This window comes from Arvicola amphibius, chromosome 3 (genome assembly GCF_903992535.2).
Source record: "Arvicola amphibius chromosome 3, mArvAmp1.2, whole genome shotgun sequence".
NCBI classification, from domain to species: Eukaryota; Metazoa; Chordata; class Mammalia; order Rodentia; family Cricetidae; genus Arvicola; species Arvicola amphibius.
The window spans coordinates 25,612,047-25,636,345 of NC_052049.1; the positions used below are offsets into that span (position 1 = coordinate 25,612,047).

General features: G+C 39.7%; 1 protein-coding gene across 1 annotated transcript in view; it reads left to right on the forward strand.

Moving 5' to 3' along the window:
- Wdr70 (WD repeat domain 70) overlaps positions 1-24,299 on the forward strand; it is a 208,266-nt gene that overhangs the window by 147,139 nt on the left and 36,828 nt on the right. The window contains exon 11 of the mRNA XM_038323203.2: positions 22,285-22,384. Within this exon, the coding sequence (XP_038179131.1) occupies positions 22,285-22,384 (100 nt within the window). The remainder of the gene's footprint in view (positions 1-22,284; positions 22,385-24,299) is intronic.

The following is a 24,299-nucleotide window of genomic DNA, read 5'->3' on the forward strand; positions in this document are numbered from 1 at the left end:
GTCTCTGTGAATTTATATGTGCATTGGTTCAGCTGTGTTTAGAAGGCCTTGTTTCTTTAGTGTCCTCCACCCCCGCTCTTACAGTCTTTCTCCCCTCTCTTCTACTGAGTCCCTGAGTCCCGAGGGAAGGGATTGGATGCAGACATCGCTGTGCTCCAGAGTCTCTCACTCGCTGCACATTGTCTGGCTGTGGGTCCCTGTATTTGTTCCACCTACTGCAGGAGGAAGCTTCTCTGATGATGGCTGAGCGAGACACTGATCTGTGATTCTAGCAGAGTACTGTTAGGAGTCATGTTATTGTTGTATTCACTTAACAGAACAGTAGCATTTGGTTTCCCCCAGGTGCCAGGCATATCTAGTCTCAGGTTCTTGGCCACCTGGGCAGTGTTAAGGACAAATTCTATCTCATGGAGTAGGTCTTAAATTCGGTCACAAAAAACCATCCAATCTTCTCATTAAATGCAAAAAGTCTTTGACAAAATCTAACATCCCTTCAGGATGAACATCTTGGAGAGACTAGGGATACAAGTGACATATCAAGTGGTTTCCACAAACCTATAGCCAACTGTAGAAAGAGGCAAGTGGGCCTGCCTTTTGTCCCACCCAGCTCCTGCATGGCTAGCTTTACACCCGAAATAACAACACATAAACTGTATTCATTTAAACACCGGCTGGCCCATTAGTTTCAGCCTCTTATTGGCTAATCTCACATCTTGATTAACCCATTTCTATTAATGTGTGTAGCACCATGAGGTGGTAGCTTACCAGGAAAGATCTTAACCTGTATCCATCTTGGAGAGGAGAGCTATGGTGTCTGCCTGAGGTGTCTGCCTGACTCTGCTTTCTTTCTCTCACAATTCTGTTCTGTCTACTCTGCCTACCTAATTTTTCTGTCCTAGGAAAGGGCCAAGGCAGTTTCTTTATTAACCAATGAAAGTAACACATAGACAGATGACCCTACTCCATCAGCCAACCTCAACCTAAGTAGAGAGAACCTCAAATGAGGGATAAGACAAAGTTATCCACTCTCTTCGTACTTATTCAATATAGTACTTGAAGTCTTAGCTAGAGAAATAAGACAATAAAGGAGATTAAGGGGATACAAATAGGAAGGGAAGAAATCAAAGTATCTTTATTTGCAAATGATATGATTGTATGACCCGAAAAATTTCACCAGAAAACTCCTACACTTTCAACAAAATAGGAGGATACAAAAATAATATACAAAAATCAGTAACTTTCCTGTGTACAAATGACAAATGGACTGAGAAAACAATTAGGGAAACAATACCCTTTACAATAGCCTAATTTTTATCTATCCATCATCTATCTGTATCTATCTATCTATCTATCTATCTATCTATCTATCTATCTATCTAATCTATCTACTTACCTACCTATCTATCATCTTGGGGTAACTTTAACCAAGTGAAACACTTATATGAAAAACTTCAAGACATTAAAGAAAGAAATGGAAGAAGATACCAGAAGAGGGAAAGCTCTCATACTCACGGATTGGAAGGATTAACATAATTAAAAGCTACTCTGTTAAAAACAATCAATAGATTCAATGCAGTTCCCATCAAACTTAAAACATAGTTCTTCACAGATCTTGAAAGAACAATTTTCAGCTCCAAATGGAAACACAAAACCCCAGGATATCTAGAACAGTCCCAAATAGTAAAAGAACTTATGGAGGTATCACCATCCCTGATCTCAAAATGTATTAAAAAGCTATAGTAATAAGAACAGCATGGTATTGGTACAGAAGCAGACATTTTGACCAATGGGTTGAATTGAAGACCCAGTAATGAGGCCACACCTATAAGCACCTTATTTTTGAGAAATTCACCAAATTTAATAAGAATTTTGTTACTTGTGTACTGTGATCTCCACTAAGGAAAAAAATATGGGGACAGTTGAAGATGAGCACCCAGAGTGTAGTCCTGCATCCACATATCTAAGGGGTCCTACTTAAAAGTGGCTAAAAAGGAACATTTCCAGAATTATATTGTACAGATGAAAGATATTCTAGATACACAGGGCAACCAGGAGATTGGGAAGTATAATTAGAATCAGAAAAGAACCTATTGGAGGCACAACATCCAGGATCCTGCAGTGGGCATGTGCTTTATAGTGATTGACAAAGTGTAAGCAGCGAGAAAGTTGTCTTTGTCCTGTTTATAATAAACAGAAAGGAAGTAATAGGTGTGGCATTGGTAGAAGAGCTTCAGTAAATAGAGAGTGGAAAATAATCATTCTGATGGTGTTTTAACTTACTTTTATTCATCATTTCTTTATTACTAGCTTAATTTTATTGTGTTCATTAATAGATAAGATGATTCAACATCCTTAATTAAACTAATATTTACTAGACGATAACTAATGTTAGGTCCATTGATTCTTAAGCTTGTGATACCAGTAAAACTGAAAATAATTCAGAACTGATTGAAATATTATTTTCATTGGGAATGGTTGTTTTGGTGAGCATTCACTAAGTAGGCTATATAGCGTACAGATACTTACATATCAATGTTTATAGTTGGACTGTTAATGCTAGCCAGGGAATAGAGCCAGCCTAGTGGTCATCAACCAATGAACAGATAAAGAAACTGTAGTGCATATGTGTTGTGTGTGTGTGTGGGGGGTACTTGTTGATTCCCAGTCGCCGGGCAGCTCAGAAATAGTCACACAGAAACTATATTATTTGCAATACTGTTTGACCAATAGCTTAAGCATATTTATGGCTAACTCTTACATCTTAATTTAATCCATCTTCATTAATCTGTGCATCACCACAAGGTTGTGGCCTACCAGCAAAGTTTCAGAATGTCTGTCTTGAGTGGAGGCTCCATGCTTCTCTCTGACTCCACCTTTCTTTCTCCCAGCATTCAGTTTAGTTAAGCAGCATTTCCCTGCTTAGCTCTGTTCTCCCCTGTCAGGCCAAGGCAATTTCTTTATTAACCAATGGTATTCACAGCATACAAAGGGGAATCCCATATCACATTTGCACAATGGAAATTGTTTAGCAGTTAGAAAAATGAAATGACTGGATCTAGAGCTTGTTTTAAAATAAGACAGGCTCAGAAAGATAAACGAGGTATGGCTTCTTCCCTGATATAAAGTGTGTGTGTTTTTATATATGTTTGTAGATTTTTAAGGAATGTGGGATCTAGAGTAATGGAATATGTGTAACAGGAAAACATGAGGAGACTTAGTAGGGGACTAAAGGAAAATGGCTCGAGCGGGAGGTGTCTGGGATGGAGAGTGGAGGAGGGAACAAGTGAGAACAAAGTATAATGGCACATAGATATAAAAATGCCAAGATGAAGCCTATTACTATTGATACTAACCTAAAAATTAACAATTGTCATGCTTCAATTTTTATGACTTCCTTTGGTATTTGGGGAAACAGTTGTTTGGTTTTTATCCTTGCCACAGTGAAAAGAAAGAATGAGAACCAGTTCCCATCTCAGTATTTTTAATGGGAAGGTGAAGCCTTGTGTCAGCAGTGGTTGCCTTTAAGTGTTTCAGAGAAAGTAGTGAAACAGGTGAGGTCTTCCCAGCTGTGTCTTACATGGCGTGTGACCATCGTGACACTGCGCAGACGGAAACCAGACACACCCACCGAAAGGCTGACTGCCCAAACTATAATTCTCATGGGCTCTAAAAACACAGTCAATGCTTTTTTAGGTGGCTTATAACTCATAAAAGAGAAACAACAGCTCGGGTTTAGATAATCCACTGGCATTTGCAACTCCACTAATCTTTGCCTCGTAGTAAAGACATTTAACCACAACTGACATCTATTTACAAGAATTATTGCCAATTAGAGTGAGTTTAACGCTGCTGTTCTGTTAGGCCACTTGGCTCGTTAGTGCACCCCTTCTAGCCCTCTCTGTCCTGCATCTGCTGTGTGTTCACGTGCATGTAGCGACTATGTGACAGGAAGCTCTGAACCTCATTTTTTTTTTCACGAAAGGATGTTATATTTTAGCTCCAAGTTACCTTCTGAAAGTCAGCATCGTGGCCAGTCTTGAAACTTGGTTCTAGTTGGTCTGTTCTTGTTAGTGGAGTCCTGCTGCTTCAGTTTTCCTTATGTGCTCCTGCAGTTTTTAAGGAGGGGCTCTTTAAGTTTTATTCTTTACACCTTAACCAGAGTGTGGCTTGATTGTTACCTTTATAAGAACTTAGTAAATGGAATTTGACATTTGGGAATAAAAGTACTAATAATACCTTCCTGGAGATTCTGATATGGGTAATTCATAGATGGAAATCTTAAATGTCTTTACTGGAAACAGTTGTGTTTTTTTGTTTGTTTGTATGTTTTTTTTTTGAGACAGAATTTCCCTGTGTAGCCCTCGTTGTCCTGGAACTTGCTTTGTAGACCAGGCTGTCCTCGAACTCACAGAGATCCATCTGCCTCTGCCTGTAAGTACTGGGATTAAAGGCATGTGCCACCACACCTAGCCATAGAAACAATTTTATATTCATAAATGTATTCAACTTCTCAGTCTGTATGCTACCTGTATGTATAAATAAAAAATATTTTAAACAATAATTTTAAATGTTATTACATCTAGACTTGGATTCCTAAGTAGTATAGAAGCCAGAAATCTTAAGTTTGTGATTTAAACACTTGCCCTCTTCCTGCATTAACTGGTTTGATCTTGTACTGGTCTTGTATACCTAACCAACCACAGCTTCTGTGAGTTCATTGGAAGGCCTCCCAAGAACTAACCCCTAGTAAAACTATCATTGGCTGCAGTGGGAGAAAGAGTCATTTTTCCTGTGGGTGGGTGGGGTCTGGTAGTTTCCCCATGCCACAGTGGACAACCCCACTCTATATGCATATGGCTAGCACCATTTGTATTCAGTAGGTTAAAATAAATGAATAAATAAATGGAGGACATGAAATCAGGAGAGAGATGTGATGGGGAATGTTGTGGGCATTGGAGGGAGTAGTGAGGGGTAGGTATGGTTAAGAATTGTTGTACACATTTAATTTTAAAAGAATAAATTAAAATTAAGAAAACTTCATTAATAGATCATTTTCTTCCAGCTTTCGTTCGTTACTTTAGTAACTTCTTTTTTTAAATCACAATTTAGCTTAGTAACTTTTTTTCCCACGAGTGGATGGTACTGGGGAATTGAGAGGCAAATATACTACTTACCACTTAACCAAACCCCTAGCTATAATTACCTTTTAAAAATGTTGTTATTAGCCGGGCAGTGGTGGCGCACGCCTTTAATCCCAGCACTCAGGAGGCAGAGGCAGGCGGATCTCTGTGAGTTCGAGGCCAGCCTGGTCTACAAGAGCTAGCTCCAGGACAGGCTCTAAAAAAAAAAAAGCTGTAGAGAAACCCTGTCTCGAAAAAACAAAAAAAGAAAAAAAATAAAAATGTTGTTATTGTGTGCATGTGTGTATGATGCACATGAGTGTGGGTGAGTGAGTGTGGGTATGCCTTATAGTTGTGGAGGTCAGTGGACAACTTTTGGGATATTAAACCCAGGTTGTCATGTTTCTGTGGCATGTGGCTTTTCACCCACTGAGCCACCTTGCCATCTCCTCCTACTCTGATTATTTTAATTTTTACTTTGTCTATTTGTATGCCACAGATTTTAAAATATGCTATAATAATCTATTTTATTATGCAGTGGTGGGATGTGACTTAACTCTCTCTGAACATTTCAGAAGGGTATCATATTTACCAGTTTACACATTCTAAAACATCATATGGGGTTTGTATATGGGAGAGGGAGGAGTTGCCTGTATCCTTTATCTGTGGTAGGGTGGGGCTCAGCTGTCTTGAATATGTTAAAGTAATGTAAATAGGCATGCAAAGCATTCTACTTCCAAAGTAGGGGGCAGATTACTTCCGTATGTGCAGTGGAAGGGTGGAGAAGCTGCTGTCTAGTCGGTGCTGTAGCTCCAGCTCAAGCCCTTCCTGAAATCATCATACCACTGATTTCAGGCATGCCCAGTTTCCTCCTGTTTCCATGCCGATGCCCTTCTGTTTTCCTCTACCTTTAGGAAGCCACTCCACCATAAAGAATAATGCCATCATTTAAAAACCACTGTGATTAATTCCTTTTATTTTCACTTTTTAGAATAAGATTTTCCATAGTGGGAGGGGGTCGGCACCGTGCTATTCTGTTGTGGCCGCCTGCTGGCAGCTCAACCATGAGAAGTGTCTATTAAATAAAGCATCAGCATAACGGTTTTGTGTCATCTGGAGTCGGTGAAGAAAACTCGTAGTTTGGGAATTTTCTTTGTTGACTATAGCATGCCACAGCCCTGGGCTCAATCTTCAGCACTGGTTGTGCAGTGTCCCCACCTGCAGGCCCGAATAACTAAACACTGAGAATGGTGTAGCTGACTTCCTCCTGCACATCCATAGCTTTTATTCATGGAATTTTGAATCATAACTAGATAACTATACCCTTTTTAATGAAAGGAAAAATAACTCGAAATCTTATTTTATCTACGAAAATAATCATTTGAAGCAATAATTTACTAGTACTATTTTTATTAACTGTTTTTAATGAAATGGCGCTTGGGAATCAAACTCAAGAATTCTTTTCTATGCTAGGCAAGCTCAATTTTTAAATTTTTACTGCCTTTAAATTTTATTGATCCTATTAAATTTTTGCTATAGGATATTTGGGCCAGCAAGATAGCTCAACTGTGGGGCCTGGCAACCTGAATTGTGTCCTTGGGGCCCACATGGTGGAGGAAAATAGCCTATTCCTGCAGGGTGTTCTCTGACCTCAACATGTGTGCCTTTACATATGCCTTGCCCTTTCCTAAATAAATGAATTTTTAATTTTAAAAAGACATCAATTTACTTCCTATTGGTAGTATTGTGAGTTGACTCTACATGATGTTTGAAATAACCCTTAAAAAGGACATGAAGCTTAACATTGTGAATTTTCATTAGTAAGTTCTCTAAAATCATAGTTCTTTGTTTAACTTTATAAAAATCAAATAGGAAAAACATTTTAACAAGTATTCTACATGCACACTAGAAGAGATTCATATAGGAAAAGATGTCTGGACTACAATGTACAGGATAGAGGAAAGAGTCCAGTTCTCTAACAAATCTCAACAAAGGTACAAAGTGAAGATTGGTTATTCTAGTAAAAAGTGGCATTCAAGGTTCTCTAAAAATTAAGGATTTTCAATGAGTGATTGGAACTAAGCTTAGGATTTTAAATTGTGACCAGACAGATTTCGTTTTAGACATTTATTTACTTACTTATTTTGCAATGTCGGCTCCTGAAGGTGTGTGCATGCAGAACTAATGTATCATCAGAGAGCTCCAGGAAGATTCATGAGGCAAAGACACCCAAGATGGATGGGACGAGAGACGGAGGCTGCTTCCTGCTGGGGATATAAAAGTTGATGTGAAGGAGGGAGCATTGTGAAAAGTGGGATTTGTGATCCACTGTGTATGAATAGTTAGATTTGACATCCTTTTTTCCTAATCATTTCAGTGTTTAAAAGTATAAAACATTATTTGTATATGCATGTGCTTTGTAAACTATAAATCTTGTACATATTCAGGCTGATATTATGATTATATCATCGATTTTGACTTGCAGTTCAGGGGGCATGGATGTTGTAATAGTTCCTAGAAGGAGGTATGTCAGATATTGTCAGTGAATACTCCACTAAAAGTCAAAGATATTGCTTAATGTTGGGTGTGGTCATGAACACCTCTAAGCCCAACACTTGGGAGATAGACACAGGATGGTGGAGTCAAGACTCTCCTGTGACAATGTCAGTTTGGCACTAGATGGGCCCCTATAACAGCTTGTCTCAAAAAAACTAAACAATAAAAATAAAAAGATGATACTTAGTGACCAATAAAAATATTGTAGATTAATTGAGGGTCAGAGCTAGAGAGAAAGTTCAGTTGTTAGGACACTTGCTTTTCTTTCAGAGGAACTGAATTTGGTTCTTAGCAACCACGTCAGGCAACTCATAGCTGTCCGTAACTCGAGCTTTCAGGATTCCAATGCCTCTGGCCTCCACGGTGCCTGCACTCATTTGCACATACCTATATGCAGGCACACACACTTATCTATAACTGAAAATAATAGAAATAAGTTTTATAAAAGTATAGCAAATTAAGTTTTGGAAATAAATCAAGAGTAGGTCCAGCTTTACATCTTTGGAGGCAAAAAATTGTGAATTGATTTCTAGGACTATTGATTGGAGGAGGTGGTAATATATATTAAGAGGAAATGTCCATTGTCATTAGAGATAAACCTTTTTTTTTTCTGGAGAAAAAGGCATGGACTGGAGTGAGATTGAAGTTTGGGGATTTTTTTGCATTGCTCTCTGTCCGTCTGTCCATCTGTCTGTCCATCCACCCATCTGTCTGTCTCTGTGTGTGCTCTTGTGCACGCATATGCCTTGCTGTGTAGCTGTATGTTTGTGTGCATGTCTCACTGGTTAGCTCTGGCTGGCCTTGAACTTGATGCAATGTTCCCGTCTCTGCCTTCTGAGTTTCAAAATTACAGGTTTGCACCACTGTACTCAGTTTCCTTTGTATTCCTGAGCTCTTGGGGAAGTTGTAGCAGAAAAGGCCAGCATTTCAGGACAAAACTGTGCTTGTGTTTGCTCTTCATACACCTGTATGCGCTTTCTCTATTTCTACTTAAAGGAGAAAAGAAACTGGCTTTTCCAGCTCCCTGTGCACCATCCACCCATACTTCCCTGTCCTTAAACCCTTTCTTGAAACAGCAACACTTCTTTCAACAGGCGTTCCTTTACGAAAATCAGTCAATCAAGTGTGGCTTATTTTTATAAGGGCAGAGTATTCAAAGAGTTAATTGGCTGTTTGCCACTAGATTTGGAAGGGGGAAGGATGGGTCCTTTACCCCTGGATAGCTTCCTCTCCCACTGATCTAGAAAGCCTGCTGCTAAACATTGCGAGTGAACAACTAAGAATAGTTTACCTGATTGGACCCCAGATCAGGAGAGTTGTTGGAGTCCAAGGCCCTTTTCAGTCATTGCAGCGGTCCCAACTGCCCTGTCAAAGCCTGTGTTCCGACTCTGTGAACCTTCCTGCTTTACATTCTACATTACTTGTTCTTGGGGGGTGGGGGTGGAGAAAGGCGAGTTTGAGACAAGGTTTCTCTGTAGCTTTGGAAGCCTGTCCTGGAACTAGCTCTTGTAGACCAGGCTGGCCTCAAATTCACAGAGATCCGCCTGCTTCTGCCTCCTGAGTGCTGAGATTAAAGGCCTGCACCACCACTGCCTGGCTAGGCCTAGCTAATGGTGAGGAGAGCACTGATAGGAGGCTACTAGACTAAATTACCTGTTGTTTCAAATGCACTGTTTTTTCTGCTCCTTGTCACTGTAAATAGTATTCCAAGTTAATAACAATGAAAAGGAAAGCCATGAATTTTTAGGAGAGTGGGGAAGGGTATATGGGAAGGCTTGGAGAAAAGAAAGGGAAATGAGAAATGTTGTTATAGTCTCAAAAAAGGAAAAGAAAAAAGCAAGCAAGGTAGTTTTCCTTTGCTAGGAATACAATTTACCTCTTTTGTACATAATGACCTACTAATTGTGGTGGTTTGAATAAGACAGTCCCCACAGTCTCATGTATTTGAATGCTTGGTCACCAGGGATTGGAACTGTTTGAAAGGATTAGAAGGATTAGAAGGTAGGGCTTTGTTGGAGGAATTATTTCACTGGGGGTGGGCTTTGAGATTTTAGAAGCCTATGTCAGGCCTACCTCTTTGCCTGTGGATCATGGATCATGTGAGATAGCTCTTAGCTACTGCTCCAGCACCACACTGCCTTGCTACCTGGCATGATGATAATGAACTAAACCTCTGAAACTGTAAACAAGCCCCCAATTAAATGATTTCTTTGATAAGAGCTGCCTTGGTCATGGTGTCTCCTCACATCAGTGGAACAGTGACATTATTCTTCATATCCTCTCTTAAAGGCTGTCACCTCAGTGAAGACATTCTTGCCCCTTAGACAGGATTGGATCACTTCTTTCTCTCTGTCTGTTGTATGGGAAACCCTAGAGTGCCCTCTTGTATTCCCTTGTGGGTTCTACCCTCTCTAGCCCAGCTTCAAAAGTGCTCAGGTACTTCATATGTTTGGAGAATGGATAAATTAATGTTTGATTTAATAAAAAATATGGGAACTCACAAACACTCAAAAAACTTTATTTATTTATTAAAATTTGAATAGTCATTACCCATCACCCAACCACTTTCAATCCTAGGTTTATGTTTTTATTTTCATAGATATTAAATGTTTCAGTTTTAGTATTCCCATATTCTTCCAGAGACCATTTCAAGGATAGCCTGATGAAGGGGCCTAGGTAGTTTGCCGTTGTGGTGACTGATGCCTGATCTCTTTACCAGAAGGGTTTTGTTATAGTCATATTGTTTTCTACTAATAGGAGAAACTTCAGCTATCTGTACACACTCATTTATTAGGTTGCCTTCAGCTAGTTCTTAGACAGCAATTTAAAAACCCATTACCTTATCAGTTTATTTAGGAAAAAGTGTATTCTGAATTTTCTTGGCTAGCATGTATACAGAAATTTAAATACCCACCTTTGTAGTCAGGAAGCAAATTGTTCATACTTGTTAGGTGTTTGTGAAACAGTCTACTGCAGTCAAGTAACAGCACTGTTGTGTCATCTTGATGAATTTACATTAGCCATGATAGTTTCATATGGATTTCTGTTATAGCTGCATATTTTTTAAATGTTCTTTAGGTGAGTTTTTGTTTGTTCCAATGCAGTCATTTATTGAGATCTTAGTTGTTGTTGCTGTTGGTTTTCTCCAGCTTAAGGTGCTGGCAGATTTGGTTCCTGGTGGAGGCCCTCTCCTTGGCTCGCAGGTCTCCCCCGAGTGATCTGACTTGACTCAGTGGGGGAATGAAGTGCTGATCTCTCTTCTTCTTGTAAACACTGATATCCTCATGAATCCCCCCTAATAAATTCATTTATCCTGATTAATCCTGTAGAAATCCCACATATAAATACCAGAACCACTGTAATGTGAGCTTAGGGAAAGAAATGTTTGGTCCATAAAAATTCCCCCAAATTTGACAATTTTTTTATGTCTTAACAAACATGAAATATAATTTTGTGTTGTGATACTTTTTTAGTTATGGAATATTTATAATTAAGTGATATAATGTCCAAATATTTTGATTTTTTTATATTATCAATTGTTTACTTTTAGTTTCTTTCTGTTCTGATAGTATACTTGGTAATATACTTTGAATATATAAAATTTTCAAGGGGAACTTATTCAGAAGATAGTCTATCTTAGTAAGTGTTCCCTTTATACTTAGATTGAATGTTTATACTCTCCTGGGACATGATGTCCTACACATCTCTGTTTGGTGAGCCTTTTTAATGACTTAAGCATGTCAGCTGTTTCTCTACTGGTTTTATGTCTATAATTTTATCAATTCCTCAGAGAAATGTCAAAATCTAAAATATAATTGTGAAAGTATTTATTTCCTTTTCTTTTCTTTCTGTTGCCCAAGGTAGTCCTTACTCTACGTGTGTAGAGAGCAGAAAGTTACTGTCTTCTAAGCTAAAGATGAGGAGACGAGCTGAGGTGGTAGAGGTTGAAGAGACTTTTGTTTAGATACTGACTGTGAATCCCTAATAAAGATTGATCTGTGGCTGTTCTCAAAATATAGTGCTGGGTGCTGGGATTAAGGTGTGCACCGTTGTGCCTGGCTGGAAAAAGATGATTTGACCTCGGATGAAGACAGGTTTGTTTGTGCTTCAGCATCTTTCCTTTCCTCCACCATTCTTAGCTTGCTGTGTGTAAATAAGGGAAGGCTTCCTCTTAGTTCTTGAGATTCCCACATTTTTTTCCATCTTTTCTCTTCTTGGAATTAAAAACTATATGAGACTACAATTTTATTTTTTAGGTTTTTTTGTGGTTTGGACTGAACACAGGGATGATCACAGGATTGTTTTAAACGTTAGAAGTCCCCCCTCTTTTTTTTCTATCTGCTTTTTGCTTTTTATTTTTGAGATTATAATTACAGCATTTCTCCCTTTCCTTTCCTCTCTCTGAACTCTCCCATCTATTCCCCCCAGTCTCCTTCAAATCCATGGCCTCTTTTTTCATTGTTACTTCATGTGTTTATGTATATTTATGCACGTATTTATTTTTAAATATATCCAGCTCAGTCCATATGTGACTTATGTTTCCAGGGTGACCATTTGGCACTGGACAGTTAGTGTGCTCTTCCCTGGATAAGTGCTCCCAGCCCTCCTCAGTAGCCTGCAGTTTTTGTAAGGTTGAAGTGTGTTGTAGATGTGTCCATTGGGGTAGGGCTTCACAACTCAGCATTTTGATTGGCTGTGGTTTCCTGTAAGGAGTTTTTAACAATGAAAAGATATTATTAAAACACTTATAAAATAATTAGAGTTTATTTTTCTCTAAAAGCAGATGTTAGATTTTTGTCTCCTTTCTCATGATGCCAAGGACCTAGTATGCAAGGAACTAAACAGTTTGCTTCAAATCACTTTCTTTTGCTTTTTAAATTTATTTTTTATTTTACTTTGTGTGTGTGGGTATTTTGCTTACACATATGTGTGTGCCACATGTTTGCCTGGTGACCACAGAAGCCAGAATTCCTGAACTAGGGTTAGCTGCCATATGGGTACTGAGAAATGAACCTGGTTTTCTGCAAGAGCAGCCAGTGCTCTTAACTGCTGAGCTACTGCTCCAGATTCTCAAATCAGTTTCTTAAGTCTGTGAAAGTAGAACTGCTTTTTAAACAAAGATTTATTTATTAATTATGTATACAGTGTTCTGTCTGCATGTATCCCTGCAGGCCCAGAAGAGGGCACCAGATATTATTACAGATGGCTGTGAGCCACTTACTGGGAATTGAACTCAGGACTTGGAAGAGCTGTCAGTTCTCTCAGCCTCTGAGCCATCTCTCCAACCCCTAGAACTTCTTTTTATCAAGTAGGTTAATGCAATGATTAGAATAAACAAAATATTGGTATTCTAATTTTTAGTTCTTACAGGGGCATTTTCTTTAGCAAACTGTACATTTAAAAGGGGAGAGTTGTAAGTTTTTAATAGAGCTACTAAATTGAAATTGTATTCCACTAACCACAACTTCAGTGTTTGGGGCAAAAATGCTCCCTTGACTCCTTTAACTCTGGAACACTCTAGAGACAAGGTAAAGATGATTTGTCTTTTACATTAATCTTTTTAAGCAATTATTTTCTGTGCTTTACTCTGAAACTCTATAGTGTGGTTTCTTTGCTCCTATGCCCTGGCTGTAAGCCCAACTTGAGAAACCCCAGTTTTACAGGCTAATGCCATTCCAGACTTCCAGTGTGTATTTCTTTTTATCTCCCTCATCTTGCCAGTCCCTCTCTTTTTCCTTATTCAGTGGACTCTATCATGATGAATCTCAATTTCCCCCCAAGCTTTGCTGGACTCTTGTCCAGCTCTCCACCTCTCTATTCCCTGTCAGTTACTCTCTGTAAGGAAAAAGGAGGGGAACAGACCATGACTAAGTGTGCTTTTCAGACTTGACCTCGCTTTTCTTTCCTGCCTTCCCAAGCCATCACTGTTACGCTGCAGTGGTAACGGTGTCCATTAAGCATAGATTGTACTGTGTAACAAACTGAAAGCTGGTTGCTTGGCCATAGTTTTCAGCAGAGAAGATTTTGTAGCTGGTAACTTAATTAACTAATCTTGCTGAATATTTGGGTCTTTGCTTAGTTTGTCATAGTGTACAGTGGCAGCTCATCCTTGTATTTCTTTTCTACTCAAATTCTATTAAATTAGAGAAAATCTTTCATAGGATTTATGATCAGATTTCCCCCTAATTTTTCAGTCCCCTATATTTGTCTCTATCTTGCAGAGAACTCTCAAATGCAGACCTTATTCTTCAGTCTTAGCCCATGGCCTCCAGTTCTTCCTTTCCATTATCTCTCTGAGTCATTTTGATGATCTCCTACTTTACCAAATTCAGAGTTTTGTTATTGGTTAGACCTCTTTAGAAAGTTTATTTTTTTCTGTATCCATTTTGATAATACTTCTTCATGTCTAGAATGCAGTCCACAAGGATAAACATCATTGTACACTGGCGTTATTTATGTTAAAGAAGCCAACCTTCCCCAGGCATCTGCTGCACAGACGTAAAAAGGTTGTTCCAATTTTTGACTGCCAGAGAAACCGAGTGTTGTCACAACACAGTTGACAAACAGCCCCCCAAAGTCCTCAAGAAGTTGTGACTTCATAGTGCTGGAAACTCAGAATCAGGAAAGGACTGTACATCTTTGATGAGGGGCTTCTGCCTTGACTCTGTGCATCCCCGTGTCAAGAGTGGACCATCTTACGAAGGGCTCACTTAAGCTTTAGTTAGTGTTGGCAAGAAAGCCTATTTGAAATCTCTCTGGTTCCTGGCAGGTTGCTTCCTAGTGGAGCTGGACTGTGTTCCACTGTAGCTGGGTCTTTTGACTGACTTTGGTAAGACCGACTCCCAGGAAACTCCAGCATCCTCCTTTGCCTGGCGCCACTGGGCCGGCCACCCGCCCTCCCTTTCTTCTCCCGCCCTCACTTCCCCACCACCTTTCTATTCCTCACTTGAACTGACTGCCAGAGTTCACAGACAGCTGGGTAGAGAGTGGCTAAGTCGCCCAGCTGCCCGGGAAGCTTGGCGGCCAGGCTGAGGGAAGGAAGCATCGGCTCTCTTTGAAGGTCGGCTGCCAGTGAATCTCAGGCAGCTGGACTTCAAAGGGGGCACCGACGGGCTTTCCCTCCTGTCTAGGCAGGTCATTCCATGGCACTGTGCTTCCGGCACTGGCATGGTGGTTTTCAAGTTCCCCTTCAATTAAAGTGCTGAATTGGGAGCCACACTTATGTTCACATTTATAGTTATGAGAAGTAGACAGTCTAAATTCCCACCCTATGTTACCCCAAAACTGAAGCGCTGGAGGAGAAAAATTAATAAATATCCCACATGGTGGGATTTCTTTATTGCCAACCTTTCTTTTCTGTTACTTACCAAATTTTCAGTTACTTCAGAGACTTCCTATGATCTTCAGAAAACACTGCTTGCTGCTCGCTTGTGGAACAAATTAGAACTGTGGGTGGTGGTTTTGCTGCTTTCTAGGAGGGGGTGCGGTGCTCAGCTGCTGTGCCACCCTCTGCTCTCTGCACTTCCCTAGTCTCACCTCCCAGTTTCCTTGTTCTGAGAGAGAAGTAGCCTAGGAAGGGAGGAGTGGGATGCTGCATGAGTGTCTAGGTCCTCTGTAGTCAGCTGAGTGTCGGGAGAAGCCTGGACAGCTAGCCCTGTCTTATTATGCAGCCGTTGTTCTCTGGAAATCAGTGATGGTAGCACAGGCAGCACTGATGAGACAGTGCAGTAGCAGGCTTAATAGATGCCGGTGTGTAGCTCACAAAAGACATCTGCAGTCAACTGGCTACTATTACTATATCTAGCTCCCACTGACTGGGAAAGACGAAGAGAACAAGTGGCTGCTGTTCTTGTTTGTTTTATTGTCTGTGTTTGGACAAAAGACAGGTAGTTTCTGTCTTAGACTGATAAATCTCTAATAGTGTAAAGTGACGTGTTACTTAGTTTGAAGGAGGAGCAGTTTATGTCATCAGTCTCTTGTTACCCTACTTGCCCTGGGTCTATAAGGCGACTGGATTCACTAAGGGCTGGTCCCATTGTACTGTCCCATACATACTCAAAGAAGCATGGTAACCTTTCAAAAAGCACTTATTTGAGTGGATGGTATATTTTCTGGAGCCAGAGTCAGTATTGGACTTTTTGCTCTGACAGTTTCTTGTCATTTGTGGATGGGTAAGTTGTCTTGTTGGTGAAATGAGATGATTATGTGTAATTCAAAGAGGATGAAAGATGAAACTAGAAAATGCAGTGTTGCTGGCCCAAATAGCAACATATTCATTAAATGTAACTGCTGGTTTTATTATCATCATAATTTTGTTATTATTGCCCCCACCATTATAATAAATTAAGATTATTTTTAAATTATAAGGAAGCCTTCATTTGACCCGGCAAAGGCCGAGGGCTTTTCCTTAAGGATTATGTTTTTTCTAATCAACAAATCAGTGTGTCTGGGGCCAAATGTAGTTTGCCATCTCCTGTTGTGGATGCTGTTTTGTGGGTTTTCTGTTTTTTTGACACACATCGGTGTCCATTTGCCCATGTATTGTGTCTGTCCATGCTATTCAGCAGAAGCAAAAGGTTGTGACAAGAATCTGTAGTCTTCATAGACTAAAGTAGCTACTAGTTGGTCCTTTCCAGAGAATTTTGCTGACCCTTGTCTAAGATGCAGGTTTTTCCACTTAAGGCCCAAGAGTACTAGTTCAATCTATGCTGGTATATGTTATCTGAAAAAATAGTTCCATAGTCAAATAGACTTTGGGAAATGTTAAAGGGGTTGATTTATTCCAGGACGATTACTTAAAAGACTCTGGTTTTTAATACACTGATGTGTATTGTGAATCTTCAAGACAAGGCCATGGTATGCAAATAAACTCCAGTTTCCCAGGCTTACTTGGCTGTGGCCCTCCGATATGATGATATTACACAAAACATCGTCTGGGAAACCCTGTGCTTGGGCTGTCTCTGGAAGGGCTTTCCTAAATCATTCCTCTTGGTGATTTAGGTGATGTCCTCATTTGGAGACTATAGAAGATTGTGAAATTCTATATTGGTTACTCCATTTCTTTCTAATAAAAATTGTTTTTGCTTAAAATCAAAACAGCAAAACATGACAGATATTTAAATAATCTAATCAGACATTATCCCCACCTTTAAATGACTTTATATGATGTCTCAAGATTATAAAACAAAGTCTCAAAGTCCAAGAAAAGACAAGCTGTTTTACTTCATGCCGTCTTAAAAATTTAAAAGTGCAAATCCTTTGTTGGGCTTTTTTTTTTTTTTTTCCCCAACCACACTTCTGAAACATAAATCTAGAGTACCTAACTGGTATACCAACTGATCTCAGCTAGGATTTATAAGAGGGGAGATTAATGTGAAGGTAACTTCTGCCCTGGCCATAAGGGGTTTGTTTTATAGACTAAAGTAAACACCTTGAATTTCAAGTTGCAAGCACACAGGGAGCCAGAAGATTCCAGAGCACTGGCGTCATCTTCTGCCTGTGACTCACATATCTCAGTGGCTGAGCTTTCTCCCGCAGCTGCAGCTTCCAGCTGGCCACCAGATAGAGCCCTAGGTAGTCATACCCTGCAGTCACCTGGTCTGAGATGACCGAACAGGATGATTGCGACATAGTCTGGTTGTGAATGAAGGCTGGACTGTCCCTTTGCCAAACACAGATGAAAAATAAATGCTGAGTCATGGTTGTTTTCTGTGGGGTCACAGTGGTTATAATAGTGAACCTTGGACTAAGAGTGAGAACCCTACTGGGAAATGCAACCCTACTCATAAATACATTCTTTGTTCTCTGTCGTATATGAGCTGCTTGCCAGTGGCTCCGGGCCAGTGCCTAAGCACTTGGTTGCCCACCATACCTGATGCAATGATGGACTGTAGTAAATGCTTCATGAAAGAGTAGTGCAGAGTCGTACATGCTTTCCCCTTTCCCAACTGCTTCATCATTCAAGAAAATCTCATGTCGTGTCTTTATTTCTTCTTGCTGTATGTACAAAGGGCCCTCAGTAAATGTTACTGCATGTAAATGTGGATCCTAAATTTTTCATTATTTTATTTTACAGTGTGGGGAATGATAAATGGACTGTTGGGTCTCTCTCTCTCTCTCTCTCCTCTCTCTCTCTCCTCTCTCTCTCTCAGCTCTCTCTCTCCTCGTGTGTGTGTGTGTGTGTGTCTGTGTGTGAGAGAGAGAAAGAGAGAGAGAGAGAAAGATGTACATAACTGTGTACACTTGTACATGCCTAGCAGCCAGAGGAGGGCATCCAGTAAGCTCCAGGGGTTCTCCTGTCTCTGCCACCTCCATTATTGGGTTACAGTCATTCAAAGGACAGTACCTGGCATTTGTGTGGATGCTGGAATCCAAAGTTCCCTCCTTATCTTTCAACAGAAATCACTTTTAACCTATGCATTATCTCTGTAGCCCTGTTACTGTCTTTTATCTTTAAAAGAAAGAAAAGGGGAGTGATGAATGGTAAGAGGGAAGGTTTGATCTCTGTTTCATTCTTGATTGATTGAATTAGGAAACATTAGTGAGGCATGTTTTGGAGTGTCTCAGAGGAAGGGCCTTTCCAGATAGGGTTAACAGAGGAACAGAGACTGAATGTGCACATAAGATTGAATGAAAGGTTAAAAAGGATAAGTCCTCTGAGCACTGGCATTGCCCTTTTTCCTATCCTAATCCTCCCAGATGTGAGCAAGCTCCTAGAGCCACATCTCTGAGCTGCTTCTGTTGCCATGGGTTTCCTTGATATGATGGACTATAGTCTCAAATTATGAGCCAAGATAAATCCTCCCTTGCCTAAGCTAAGTTGCTTCTTATTAGATATGTGGTCACAGTAATAAGTAACTAAAGCAGAAGGGAAAATAGACAGAGAAAGCATCATGGTTTTGAACATAACCATTCTTATCGGAAGAACTAAAAACCGGGACAACTGTGAAGCTACTATGGGGTATATTGTTTCCATGCTCAAAAGTTCATGTGCTCACAAAGTCGTTTGCTCTATGAGTGTAAGCACTGTGATGTGCAACAACATACTGTGTTCTAAGAGTCTCATTGGGGTTCTCAGGGTTCACATGCATGCCCGGGAAAGAAACAATTGGCCCCTGACCCACTTGAAAGAAAAGGTCAGAAATACGGGGAAGGGCTTATTTAGTACCTTGAAGAAAAGCACCATAAGGCCAGTCCTTCTGTGTCAACCAAGGATGAGCTCTCTCTAAACAGTCTCTTTTCTTATTTTTTATCATCCATATTGCATTGTGTTACTTGTTATCAAAGAGTGAATAAAAGAAATGGCTATAATTCATTGGACACTATAACTTCCTAGAGACAGTGAATATATGAAGCTTACCATGGCCAGGATTAGCATACACTGCTAGAGTGAATTCTACTCCTGCAGGTAGACACCAAATAGGCAATAGAAAGGTGCCATGACTTGTTTAAAATGTGAGACATGGAAAAGTCCAACTAACTTGAGCTGAAAGGAGATAGGACTATTTCATGTTGAATACTGTTTGGCAAAATGTTAAATAGAGAAGAAGAATTCTGAGAAAATTGTGTGGCACCATACAATACTTCTTGTCTGGATCAGCATGACTGACTTCTGCTGGGCTGTGTATTGCACCTGTGGTTAACTAGAGATTAAATCAGTGCTAGGTGGTTTAGGATGGCTCACTCATCTAGACCCCTTACCTACATGGCTATTGATATTAAGGCAGTGGTTCTCAACCTTCCTAATGCTGCAACCCGTTAATACTGTTCCTCATGTTTTGGTGAGCCCTAACCGTTATTTTCATTGCTACTTCATGACTGTAATATTTCTACTGCTATGAATCATAATGCAAATATTTGATATGCAGGATATCTGATATGAAACCCATGTGAAAGGGTCTGTCAACTCCAGAGGGGTCGTGACCCACAGGTTGAGAACTTCTATGTTAAGGGGCTAATTGAGCACCTGTCTCTGATAATCTAGGAAACTAATGATGTTTTCTTGCCCATTGACTGGGCTCCAAAAGTAAAACAAACAAACAAACAAACAACAACAACAACAAAAAACAGTGCATTCATGCCTTTACTAACCGTTGCTTGTCTTGCTTCCTAACACCTGTGCATATTAGGGTCCTCTGGGAAGCAGATGCCAAGGCAGTGTTAGACATTTCAGAAATCTATTGCTAAAATGCCAGCGGAGGGGAGGGGGATGAGAAGGGAGCTGAAAGAGACTGATAGTTTCCAAGTACAGGTGGTGATGCAGGCCTTTCGGAAAAACTTAGGGAAAATGTGAAACTCCAGTACAATTCTAGGAAAGCTTGGCCAGGCTAGTGGGAAGTCCTGAGTCTAAGTCACCCTGAGCAAACATTAATATGTTCTCACTATAGTTCTGGTCACTATTTGATTAACTCTACAGTAGTCAGCAGTCCCTTTGTGGAAGAATTAGAACTATTAATACAGAATACACCTATCCCAGTGAATCGCAGTGTCAGTTCTTAGGGATCAGACTTTCTCTTGTCAGCAAGCAATTGATCTGAAAATTGCTTCCAATATGGAAATGGACAAAGAACCATTACTTATTACTGGGGTAACTGCTCTCAGCTTTCTACTCTTCTTTTCATTTCTCTTCTTAATTGTAAATATTAAGTGGTATTATTGCCTGCTGCTCATTATTTGGTGCCTAGGAATACCATGTTCTCTTTGCCATCTTTGCAGCTCCCTGTGCATCTAAGCCCCTTGGATTGCTCTGTTTTTTTTTTTCCAGTTATTATGATTGTAGCTTCTTGTTACAAGCAGTTAAACACTGAAAGCTGGCTTTTACGAATTCTGGCCCATGATTCCTGTGGACGTTATTAACTTACATCTGACTAGTCCTGGTCTGTAGAGAAGAGCTGCCACAAAACCTTTTTTGCACAGCCATGTGTGATGGGAATGGCAGAAGTCATAAAGCCAGCACAGTGTTTCTCCCTATCACTGTGCACATACGAGGATTGTTCTACTTAGTCTGCTTCTAGTGACATGTAGCAGTCAGAGCGCTACCAAATGCCTAGCTTCTTTTTATACCTAAATTGTACTAGAATAACTCAAACGTGATTAGAAATATTGAATCATTTGCTTACAATTCAGATTGAAAACAGATTTGCCAGTTATTTAGGGTTAGGAACCAGTCACATATTAGTAAGCCTCGTTTGTGGGGTGACTGAGTGCTTGCCTCCTCTTACTCTCAGAGTCTGCATTTAGGCAACATAGTTGCATCTTACTGTCTTTCTGAGAAATAGCACCCACTTCAGGCTTCTTAAGCTTGTGATTCTCACACAAGGCAGGGAGATTGTAGGTTCAGTATAACTTGGTCTCTTTATGAGATGGTGTGAATGATGTGGAAAGGTATTTTAAAGATCAGTAAACTGGTAAGTAGAATAAGTATTCTAACCAGGTTCATACTCAAGGTTAGTAAGCCTTAAGTTTTAACAAACCAGCTTGGCTCTAGAACCACATTCTCTAATAATTTTTTTCTATTTTCACTTCTATAATTTATTTAGATTTCTTCACTTAAAATACTTGATTTCATGTCTCATATTTATTTCCATCACTTTGAGAGCTTTTTGTACTTTGTTTGAATTTTTTTTCCCCAAGCAAGCTCTCACTCTACTAGGCTAGACTTCACTGTCCAGGCTACCTTAGAGATCACGGTGGTTCTCTTACCTCGGCCTCCCGAATACTGGGGTACAGACATGAGTCATCGTGTCTGGCTGAGAGCTGTCCTTCTTGATATGTATCGAGAGACAGACACTGGACTCTAGAAGCCATTGCATGGAACTCACTCATCGTTGATGCCACAATGAAATGCTTCCATGATTGAGAAGTTCAGAAATTGATATGTTTAAGACTCTGTGGAAGACATTGTAATTTTCTTACCAGAAGGCTGTGGGAGTCTGCTCTTGCCTACTTGGTGGTGTTTGCTAGGAATCACTGTCTTCTGGGGCAGAAGCATCACCTTCATCTCTGCCTTCTCATAATGACCTTATTTGGAGATAGGGTTATTGAAGATGCAGTTAGTGAATGTGAGGTTCAAATAGGTGAAGTAAGCAAAAGACACAGTGCCTAGGATAGACTAAGCATTATGTAAGAGCGACTGTCATTATTGTCACCACCATTCCTGTCACCACCATCCACAGTAAAGAGGACATTAGCTAGCTAAAGGGCCACAGCTGTGTTCATGGCTGTGCGTACCGTGTCTGGACTATACTAAGAATAAAATGAGCATTTTGTATTAAGTAAAAAATATGATCAATTTTGTCTTTTAGATAAAGTAGGGACATGAAACCAATAGCTTTAGAAGCAAATACAAAAATAGTTGTTATTTTATATTACTCAGGCCTTGCTAAAAAATGTCTTCTTCTAGGATGTATTGCTTCTTTGTTGTTGCAAGTAAATTTTGTTAAAGCCTTCCATTTTTTTTTTAAAGGAACAAGACTATAATGAGGTGAAATTAGTATTTCACCTAAGATGTATATAATTGTCTGGATGATAAAATCAAATGTTCTTTTGCACAAAATTTGTCTTATTTGAATGTAAGAGTGGCTTACACCTTGCTTGTATTTACTTGCAGGTTCACCCCAAATTCCACTATAAACAGGCTCATGACCCTGGCACAGATACTTCTTGTGTGGCTTTTTCCTATGATGGTAATGTCCTTGCCTCTCGTGGAGGTAGGTAAACAGCTCTTTTTTGTGTTTCTATATATAAGAAGAATCCTTAACCCTTAAATGTCAGACAGATGTCTTAATGCTTACTGAAGTTAACTGTGCCTTGTTAATGTATCTTTGCCAGTCAGATTTTTTAATTAAAATGTGTTTTCAACTTGGCAACATTGTCTGTATCAAAATTTACTAATTGGACTTGCAAGATGGCTCAGCAATTAAAGTGCTTCCTGCCAAGCCTGGTGACCTAAGGACTATTCGATTCCTAGAACTCACATGGTAGAGGAGAAAACAACTCTACAAAGTTGTCCTTTGGCATCTGTGTGCAAGCTCTAGCATGCTTTTGTATGTACGTGCAATAGATAATTAATTCATATGTGCATAAATAACAAATTAAAAGTATTATCAACCAAAGTTTAGAAATTATGTTTTTTTCTTTAGGTTTTTATTTTATCTTCAGATGTCACAGGAATTTAGTCTTCATGAATGGCTTTTGTTCCTGCCTTTAGAATGTGTAACTGATCACCTACATTCTTTTATTCTCTGTGTGTATACATGAGGCAAGCACTCTACCACTGAGCCATGTTCACAAACCATGGTTTCTCTGAGCCAGGGTCTTTATCGTAGCTCAGGTGTGAATTCAATAGGCTTGCTTCAAGCTTTTGATTTGTTTGTCTGCTAAAGACGCTGCTTGTTTGACAGAGGAATACGGACATTCCTAGCTATCTTCCTCTATTTGTTCTCCCTTGCTTTATCATTTGTGCCTGCTATTTCAAAGGCTGAGCTATGGAGTGTGGTACTCTTTCTACTGTCTGAGTTCAAACATCACCACAGTTTAGTTTGGGGGGGAGGGGGTCAGAGGTTTTATAATTAGCTGCTATCTGCTACATTTTATTCTGTATTATTGTATTCTAACCTAGATGTGGTTACATGTTGGGTATTCTTGATTTGTTTGCTACGTCCATCTCACATGAATAAGGCTACTTTTAATAGAGGGGTAGATAATAGCGGGGGCAGTCTGTGAACTATAAATTATGGAGCATGGCTGTGAATCTTTCTGAACTGACTTATGACAATGCAGTAACATTCCAAAGTCAGGGGACAGAATGGGCTTTATTCACTCTCCAATCTCTCTTACAACTGATCCTGATTCTTTATTGGACCCAAAGGGCCAAGGCCAGTCTTAGGCTGTGGGTACTTGGGAGAAAGGACAGTAGACATTACTTATATGAACTTGACTCTTGTTCTAGTCAGGAGTTTGTGAGTAGCCCTATAGAAATAAAAAAATGGTATCCTTATAAGAATGTTCATTACTCTTTAAGCAGCTTGGAAAAGTAGTACTTTCCCAGCAAAATGGAGACTAATAGCCACAAATTGACTTAATCTGGGAGGCAAGAAATAATATGGCCTACCTCAAGTCAAATTACTCTGGGGGGCAAGGAATAACATGGCCTACCTCATTAATGTTGATGTATCATTCTACCCACATACTAATGGGAAAGATAATCTGTTGTGAGCTGAACTATTTCCAGTCCTAATGGTTCTGAAATTAGGCTTTCCCAAGAAAGCCGGTTATACTCAGCATACCACAGGGATCTACCATCTGCTCTAATGTGGTTCTTTGGTGGAAGTTCTGCAGAGTTGCCAGCAGATGCTAATCAATCTGGAAAGTAATTGCTAGGAGGATGACTAAGCATCATATAATTTTATACTATTTTTGCAACTGCTATTGCTTTTTCAAACTCCCTAAACAAATAAAAAAGGAAAATGTGCTTCGGTGCACTTGGGTTCTCCCTTCTTTCCCCTTGATTCATCTTTCTTTACTTCTTCCCATCCTCCCTTTTTATAGTTATATATTGTTTAGCAAACCTTAAGCTGGTGTGAGTTCTTTTGTACAAAATTCACTTGTCTTTTGCCCCCTTCA